This window comes from Chiloscyllium plagiosum, chromosome 3, assembly GCF_004010195.1.
Source record: "Chiloscyllium plagiosum isolate BGI_BamShark_2017 chromosome 3, ASM401019v2, whole genome shotgun sequence".
Taxonomy (NCBI): Eukaryota; Metazoa; Chordata; class Chondrichthyes; order Orectolobiformes; family Hemiscylliidae; genus Chiloscyllium; species Chiloscyllium plagiosum.
The window spans coordinates 40,940,230-40,949,526 of NC_057712.1; the positions used below are offsets into that span (position 1 = coordinate 40,940,230).

The following is a 9,297-nucleotide window of genomic DNA, read 5'->3' on the forward strand; positions in this document are numbered from 1 at the left end:
AAGCCCATTTAGTAAAGACCTCTCCAACACCGAACCTTTCCAGCACATCAAAAATATATGGACATTCTACCCGATCAAATGCCTTCTCTGCATCTAGGGAGACAACTAAACCCGATATTGTTCCCTGTTGGCAGGCTTGTATCATATTTAAGACCCTTCTAATGTTATTAGTTGAACTGCGACCCTTTATAAACCCCGTCTGGTCCTCTTTTATAATGAATGGTAAAACCCTCTCCAGTCTTAATGCTAACATTTTTGAAAGAATTTTAAAATCCACATTTTAACAAGGATATTTGTCTATTTGAAGAGCAATCTTCTGGGGCCTTTCCCTTCTGAAGAATGAGAGAAATATTTGCTTCTCTCAATGAAGGCAGGGGCAGCCCTGACTGTGTGAGTAATTGTACATATTTATGAGTGGCCTGGCCAGTTCGCCTATAAATTCTTTATAGAACTCAACCTGGAATCCGATGGCCCAGGCACTTTGCCACTCTGAAGCTGCCTAACCGCGCCTGGTACTTCCTGGGTTGTCAAGGGGGTATTCAAGATCGACACTTGCTCCGAGGTTAGGTCCGGAAGGGCCAAATTTGTAAAGAAAGACTCCATCTTTCCAGTTCTATCCTCACAGTCCTGCAACTTATACAATTCAAAGTAGAACTTTCTGAAGGCTGTATTGATCTCTTTACGATAACAAGTCAGGGTACCAGCACTTTCTCTAATGGACGTAATGGCTTGGGGAGCCTTTTTCTTTCTGACAAGGTAGTCTGGATATCTGCCAGGCTTGACACCATATTCAAATAATCTCTGCTTTGCGAATAATATTTCCCTCTTTGCTGTTTGGGTAAGTGCAGTATTCAAGGCTGCCCTAAGGGCTTTAATCCTCTGTAGCTTAGTAATGGAGAGCCTATCAACATACGCAATGTCAGCTGCCTTCAGGCGAGCCTCAAATAGGCGCTGTTGCTCTCCCTTTTGTCTTCTCCGGGTTGCAGAATATGAGGTGACCAAGCCTCGCGCATATGCCTTAGTGGTCACCCATGTCATCAAAGGGTTACTAGCCGTACCTGAGTTAATATCCCAGAAGGTTTTGAATTCCTGCGAAAAATACTTTACAAGTTTGCTATCCTTCAATAAGAAAGGATCCATACGCCAATGTCTGGGGTCTATCCTATCATCCCTAGTTTTGACTTCCGTATATACTGCAGCATGATCAGAAATAGTTATATTACCTATTGTACAAGACAGTATTGAATTCAAAAGGGTTGAGGGGGCAAAAAACATATCAATTCTGGTATGGCAATTTGTATGGGTTAGAATAGAAAGTAAAGTCTCTACCCTGGGGATGAAGACACCTCCACACATCAACTAGTCCTAGCTCCTTGTTCAGATCCGCCAGTTGTCTAGATCTTAGAGATATACCCGCTGTGCTCCTAGGTATCCTATCCATCTCTGGGTTAATAATGTAGTTAAAATCTCCCCCTGTAATTGTACGGCAGACCCCAAAAGCCATTAACTTAGAGAATGCTTCCGTTACAAATTTAAAAGGATGTGCCGGGGACAATAAAGATGCAAGATCCCATATTCGTGTCCGTAAATTAGGGCTTTGATGAATATATACTATCCAGACTCATCTTTTATCTGGCTTAACATTTGGAAAGGAAGATTCTTCCAAATAAGAATGGCTACTCCCCTACTTTTTGAGCTGGAAGATGAAAAGAACGCCTGACCAAACCCACCCTGTTGTAGCTTTGAGTGTTCCTTATCAAGTAGATGTGTCTCCTGTAAGAGAGCTACATCAACCCTTTTTTAAGACTTGATAATATCATTTTCCTTTTGATTGGCGAATGACTCCCCTTGACATTCCAGATGCACCACCTAAATGAATGGCTAGCCATGATCATCCAGGCAGGCCCGAGACCTCCCAGGAGGAAGAACCCTACCCAAAAGACATTGAATAAAGACCATAGAAAATTCACATATAAAAAAAAACTCTTAAAACATTTAAATCAACACAATTAAGAACTACTCATAACTAAAACTAACACAAAACATATTTGAAAGGAGTCTTTCCTCCTTGCTCCCAGGGGGTATTGCTATCTACCAATAACCCCACCATAACCTCTCCCAGTTAGGGCCCTGCCCTCAGCCCAGGCACTACAAAATGGAGTAAATAAATTCAAGTGTCTTGTAAAACAGGAGTTAAAAGTGAGTGACCCACCCCTCCCCCACACCATTGTTTAATAAAAACAATACAAAATAGAAACATATAAGATTACAAAATTACAATGCCAGCGAGTATTAGGCAATTAAATAAGAAGAAACAAAAGAAAACCCCACTCTAGAAAATATCTCCCCCACAAATCAGATAAACTGCACAAGCTATAAAAAGGAGACCAAAGAAAGAGTAAAGAACAAGCCCCTCCACCACCCCCAGGAAAAGATGGGTAAAAGAGAGATGGGTAAACAAAGAGAGGGCAAAATAAAGTCATTATCAATACAGTTCAAGTCCCACAGTCTTTTTGAGAGAGCCCACAATTCTTTTACTTTCTCCGGTGATCCAAAGTTATATACGGATCCTCCATGGCGGAAGCGCAGCGTTGCTGGATATTGCATTGGGTATTGAATATTTACGTGTCTCAAACACTTCTTTGCCTTGTCGAATGCCCTCCTTTTGCGGACCACGACTGGAGAGAAGTCCTGAAATAGCATTATCTTGGAACTCTTGTACATCATGGCCTGGGGATCCTTCTCCAGGACTCTGGAGGCCTCTAGGAGCATTTGTTTTTCCTTATAACATTGAAGTCGGACTAGAACCGGGCGGGCCCTGCGCACAGCAACCCAGTTGGCCTGCTCCACCCGCACCCAGCCCAGCTCCGACTCCAACTTCAATAATTGTGGGAGCCATTGCTTCAAGAAATCCACAAGCTGGCCTTCCTCCTCCCATTCGGGAAGGCCCAGCAACCGAATATTTTTCCGATGACCTCGATTCTCTACGTCATCTATGTCCTCCTCCAGGGTCCGGACTTGCCGCTTCAGAGCCCGGTCCTGACTCACGGATGACTCAACAGCAGCCTCCGTGTCTGCGGCCCATTGCTCCGCCCCTCCAACGCGCTGCTCGAGTTTTTTGGTCTCTTTTTCATGCTTCTGCAGCATGACTGAGATCAACTCCCACCTGGACCGGGTCTCCTCAATGGACATGTCGATCTTCTCCTGGAGTTTGATGATCTCGGAGATCAGGCTCGCCTCCACAGCTAAGTCCCGAGGTGGCCGTGGACGTCCCTGCTGCTGGGGGAGGGGTCCCTGCCTGTTGCGAGCTGTGGGAGTTTTTGCCCTTAGTCATTTTTTGAAAAGCACCAACCTGTTAAAGTTTGGTGTAAAATGACTAAGAGTGCTGGGCAAAAGCTATCCTGAATGATTTAAAGGGTGAGGTGAAGGTGGGTGCCCCACTTTGCCTGAGTCTTAGGTAGAGCACTGCAGACTCAGACCTACTGAGTCGCCGCCATCTTGGATCTCGCTTGAATATACTTACAGTTTCTCACTAGGCTTCTGACTACCAGGGGCTTGCTTCTCCTCACTCTCTTCCTTACTAAGCCTACCATCAGCCTTTATCTCCAGCCTTTTCAGCTGACATTCCTTTTCAAGTGTCAGTTTTTGAAGTTCAAAATCTCTCTCTTTTTCTCTCTGTTCTGCTGCTCTGTCTTTTCCCTCTCTTCAGCTTTTAGTCGTAACTCAATCTGCTTCATTTCTGCTGCCCTTTCCTTATCTCTCGCCTCTAACTCGAGCTGCTTCATTTGCAATTGAATTCTTGTCATCTCTATAGATTCTGATGGTTTCTTCAGCAAGTTCAAATGCTGAGCTACTGATGTAATTATCTCTCCTTTCTTCACAGAAGTAGGCAGTTCCGATTCCAGCTTCTCTGCTAATTTTTGCAACTTGGTCTATTCGCTTTCTGCAAAACTTCCAAAGTCACCACATCCACATCCAGAAAACTTCTGGCGACTGAAAGAGCCATTATTATCCCAAGCTTTGTCTACCCAACCAAACTAACACCAGAAATAAAGACACTAGCACCTACCACTCACTGTTTAAAATCCCGCAAAGAGACCCCAATCTCTTATGGACTAGGCCAGACCACTCAAAACATTCTTAAGCAGGCGGCCCAGACCATAACTTTGCAATTTGTTTCAATAAGTGTAAACATAGAAAAATACAGCGCAGTACAGGCCCTTTGGCCCTCGATGTTGCGCCAATCCAAGCCCACCTAACCTACACTAGCCCACTATCCTCCATATGCTTATCCAATGCCCGTTTAAATGCCCATAAAGAGGGAGAGTCCACCACTGCTACTGGCAGGGCATTCCATGAACTCACGACTCGCTGAGTAAAGAATCTACCCCTAACATCTGTCCTATACCTACCACACTTAATTTAAAGCTATGCCCCCTCGTAATAGCTGACTCCATACATGGAAACAGGTACTCATGGTCAACCCTATCTAAACCCCTAATCATCTTGTACACCTCTATCAAGTCACCCCTAAACCTTCTTTTCTCCAATGAAAACAGCCCCAAGTGCCTCAGCCTTTCCTCATACGATCTTCCTACCATACCAGGCAACATCCTGGTAAACCTCCTCTGCACCCGTTCCAGTGCCTCCACATCCTTCCTATAGTATGGCGACCAAAACTGCACACAATACTCCAGATGCGGCCGCACCAGAGTCTTATACAACTGCAACATGACCTCAGGACTCCGGAACTCAATTCCTCTACCAATAAAAGCCAGTATGCCATGTGCCTTCACCACACTATTTACCTGGGTGGCAACTTTCAGAGATCTGTGTACATGGACACCAAGATCCCTCTGCTCATCCACACTACCAAGTATCCGACCATTAACCCAGTGCCCCATCTTTTTATTACTCTTACCCGGAAAATTACCCGGATTAAGTTTGCGAGGTTGACTACCAAGTTTAAAACAGACAAAAATATTTATTCACAAAATTACACGATGAAATACAAAGAACCCCTACAGAATTGGGTCTATCCAAACTAGATTTAAGTATGCTGTTCCGAATATACACAACAGCCCTAATAAGCAAATCACCTTTAAAACACGGTACAAAAAGGGTCAGATGCTGACAAGTTGAAGTTAGAAGGGCAGAAGAGAGAGGTTCCGCACAGCTCACTGTTGAACTCCCAATCACTTCTGGACTGAGCTAAACTGCTCAGCTGGGGATCTGACCACTCCCCTTTCATTCTACAGGTCACTTCTAAAACATGACCACTTTGGCCTGAAGTCTCATCTGTTTACATATGCACAAAAGGCCTTTCAGAATCTTTTTTCATATCTGTACCAAACCAGTCTGATTGGAGCCTGGCCTGCTTTATTACCCCTCTGAAAAAAAATCAAGGACGAGTATCCTTGAGCCAAGGAACAGCTTTTCGTGACAATAGGCAGCTTTAAGAGCTTCCATGCCTGAAAAATGACACTGTCTCAGCCTAAACCCAGTCCACTGGAGCAGTCTTGGGCGATGTAAAGTTTCTTGTGCTACGATGGAAGCTAAGGCATTGACTATTGAATGCTGTTCATATTCTTTAAGGTAGGCAGACTGTCTGTATCCGGTCTGATGGCTGCAAGTGTGAGATTATATGACAATGTTTTATCAGTTACATTTTGCTGTTGCACTATTTCCTGCCCAGATTGTGGTTCTTGGATATATGAAATGAGAAATTCACAAAAGTAAGGTTGCAGCGAGTTGGAGACTGAGATCTTCAGCTTGTAAATCAAAAGAGATTTGTGGGTCAAGGGGCAAGAGGAATGTGGGAAAGGTTAGGTATGAGCATACTCTTGTCATTGATCTTTTCAGTCCTGATATTGAGCCATATCAAAGAGCGCAACTGCTGTCTCCTTCACTGGCTGAGTGCCTTCCCAGACAATTGCTGCTGCTTGCTGTTCATTGGTTGATAGTGAGTATAACTAACAGATGTGTGAAGAGGTGACACAAATCTGCAACCAGAACAAAACGTTCATGCTCCCTGTACTGTAATTAATGAGAGTGGATTAGTTGTATTACCTTTCAAATTCCAGTTCATTGTAACCAATTGACTTAAAACAGTTCTTACTTCCTCTCTTTCATTTAATTTTTCCTTAATCCAAGCCTTCCAGTTATCATCCACCTTGCAGTGGTAACATTTTCTTCCCATCTACCTTCCTGAGCCTTGGTATTGCACTGATTATGCTACAGTTCCCAGCAAATTTGTATTTATTTTGTATTCTGTGTGCCTCATGTTTGAAATCTTCTCACTACTGATGTGCATCATACTCATGCATGTATGCCCCCAAATCCCAATTCTAATAACTTCTCTGAAGAGTACATGCTTTATGTCCATCCCCAAGGTTTCAGTCATTAGTTGAAAATGCATTCAACTAATAGTATTTCTTATGGAACTTCCCAATGCTTCAATTCTGCACCAATGTAAATGATTTTAATTATAAGTGACAGTATATTTAATTATTTCACAACATTTTTCCAGATTGCATTGAAATTTGTCTTAACAATTATTAAACAATTGTTTAACATTCAAGCACTCAATATCAAATTAGCATTTGGTTGTACAGAACATGTGTATTCCTGAATAAAAAAGATGCATCTTGTCAAATCTTTTCATCAAGTAAATTTGCAAGAATTACCAAATTAAAGGAAGTCAACATTTATTGGAAAGGAGACTGCTGATTAGTTGGCAAGTGGACTCTGCCAAATTGAACTCAAGTTTGAAAAAAAATGATTAATACTTAAAAAGGGAACATTTTCAGGGCTAGGTAGAAAGAGTGGTAAAGTGAGACTAGCTGACAAAGAAAGAATATACAGAGGTGCTTCCTTCTATGCGTTCGGATTCCATGGTAAGAGAGAGAAGAATATATGAGTCAGTTTAGAAAAATTACTCCAATGTGGTATTCAGTAGAGGTCACTAGCTAGTCACAGATATGGTTATAGTAACAATAAATTTCAGTCAAAAACATATTTCATATACATATGTGCATCATTTTTCTGTTTGTTGAGCAAATGTCTAGGGTGACACTGCAGTACAATATCAAGGAAATGCTACATTAAGGGATGCTATCTTTCAACTGAAGCTCCACCTGCTTTCTCAAGCAAATAGAAGAGCAGACTATTGTACTAGTGGCCTGGCCCATATTTATCCCTCACTTAAGATCATTAAAGTAGAATATTTGATCATCATCACATTGCTGATACTTACAATGTGCAGGTCAGTTGTTACAGCTCCCATGTTACAGTAGTGACTGAGCTTCGCAAATATTTAATTGGTGCTTTGAGATGCCTGAGATCGTGAAACTGACACCGTACTTCAATAATCAAGGAGGTACTCAACAATGGAAAAAATGCTTACACAATGTACTATTTAAATGATTGGCTAATGAACAAATGAATCAAAAGGTTAAAGTCCAGTCAGGCACACTGCTGCAGACCTTAATGTACAAGACCATGAAAAACAGTCTGTAAATTTATTTCCACTTGTTGGCTGCTGTATACTGTTTGTCTGCTTGATATTGGACACAACGTGTGATTGGCTTTTATACTGATATCTGGTGCTTATAAAAGTAGGTCTGGGAAGAATCTCAGACATTGCTGGTAAGCTTAGTTACGACAGTCCGTATGTTTGATAAAACATTCTCAACTGACACAATATATATCTGATTTTACACAGTCCTATTTAGTTTTATGGGTTCAGGTTACTTTCTGTGGCAGATACTTCATTGAAGATGCCTTTGAACCATGAGCCCATTTGGAAAGTTTTAAGAGAGACACAGAAGTTGTGAAGTAATTTGCATACTGAAAACAATACTAACTAAGGATTTTGTCATATATTGCCCTTCTTTTAATTAGTTGCTATTGGTTGGGTTTTTGAAATTTAATTAAACTGACAAAATGATCTTTAAAGATGCTGCACCTCTCTCTCAAAGGATTAGGAGCACATGACTATGTTTTAACTGCATGTTTTTGATTGAACTACAGGGAAAGTAAGGTGGCAAGACTTTGATCAGGAAGCTTACATTGAGGTCACTTTAGTAAAGAATGGACAGGATCCATATGCACGGAATAAGTTTAATCAGCTGGAAAGTGACAAACTTCGAATGGATAGGAATATTCCAGACACCAGGCATGATCAGTAAGTAGAAAAGTCTTAAGGTCCTCTTTTTATAAAACTGTTCAGATCATAAGTTTGAGTGTTACTCCACTGATTTGAGCAAATGTCTAGGGTGACACTGCAGTACAATATCAAGGAAATGCTACATTAAGGGATGCTATCTTTCAACTGAAGCTCCACCTGCTTTCTCAAGCAAATAGAAGAGCAGACTATTGTACTAGTGGCCTGGCCCATATTTATCCCTCACTTAAGATCATTAAAGTAGAATATTTGATCATCATCACATTGCTGATACTTACAATGTGCAGGTCAGTTGTTACAGCTCCCATGTTACAGTAGTGACTGAGCTTCGCAAATATTTAATTGGTGCTTTGAGATGCCTGAGATCGTGAAACTGACACAATAAATAAACAAAATTTGAGAGCTGGAAGCCTAATTCAGTTGGGAGTGTAACAGACAAAATTTTCCAAACATTCAGAGTTGAAAATTGTTCCTACTTTTGTAATTCAAGCTTCCTCTATCCACCCATTGAGACTTTCCTCTATTTGTCACTAGACATCTCTTTCTGTTATAGGCAGAATCTTTATTAACTAGTACTTGCACATTTACTTGCTTCTGAAACCCACTGTGACAATGAGCATTGTGATTTAACAATAATCATAATAGACACCACATAGATTTCCCATTACATTCTAATACTGAAAAAAATAGATACCCACATACCAACAAACCATAATTATAGACAAATATATACATGTTAATACTACTACTTACAAAAACTTTATACAAAGACAAAAATAATCACATTTACACAAATTTAAAAACTGAATAAGGCAATGCCTACAAAAAGTAGAACAAGAAGATAGCCAATATCCTAACTTTTTCTTATTTTAAAGGCAAATGCCAAACATACCGTTTAGGATGCAATTTAATTGGTCGGTCTACCAATTTTGAAGTTCAGCACATTTCATTCATACATTATGGTTAAAATACAACAAGAGAAAGAAGAAATTGGAATAACTTAACTCAATAATAGACTATTTAACTACTAAATGGCAACTGTTCCAATATTGTAACATCTGATAAACACAAAGGGAAATTCAGTAAAATAGATTGTCTCACATACAATTCTT

At 40.8% G+C, this 9,297-nt stretch overlaps 1 protein-coding gene across 2 annotated transcripts in view; it reads left to right on the forward strand.

Moving 5' to 3' along the window:
• galnt2 (UDP-N-acetyl-alpha-D-galactosamine:polypeptide N-acetylgalactosaminyltransferase 2) overlaps nt 1-9,297 on the forward strand; it is a 118,702-nt gene that overhangs the window by 43,203 nt on the left and 66,202 nt on the right. For both annotated transcript variants that reach the window (XR_006309879.1, XM_043680988.1), the window contains exon 3: nt 8,032-8,185. Coding sequence is in view for 1 of the 2 variants with exons in the window: in XM_043680988.1 (XP_043536923.1) it covers nt 8,032-8,185 (154 nt within the window). In the remaining variant the exon portion in view is untranslated. The remainder of the gene's footprint in view (nt 1-8,031; nt 8,186-9,297) is intronic.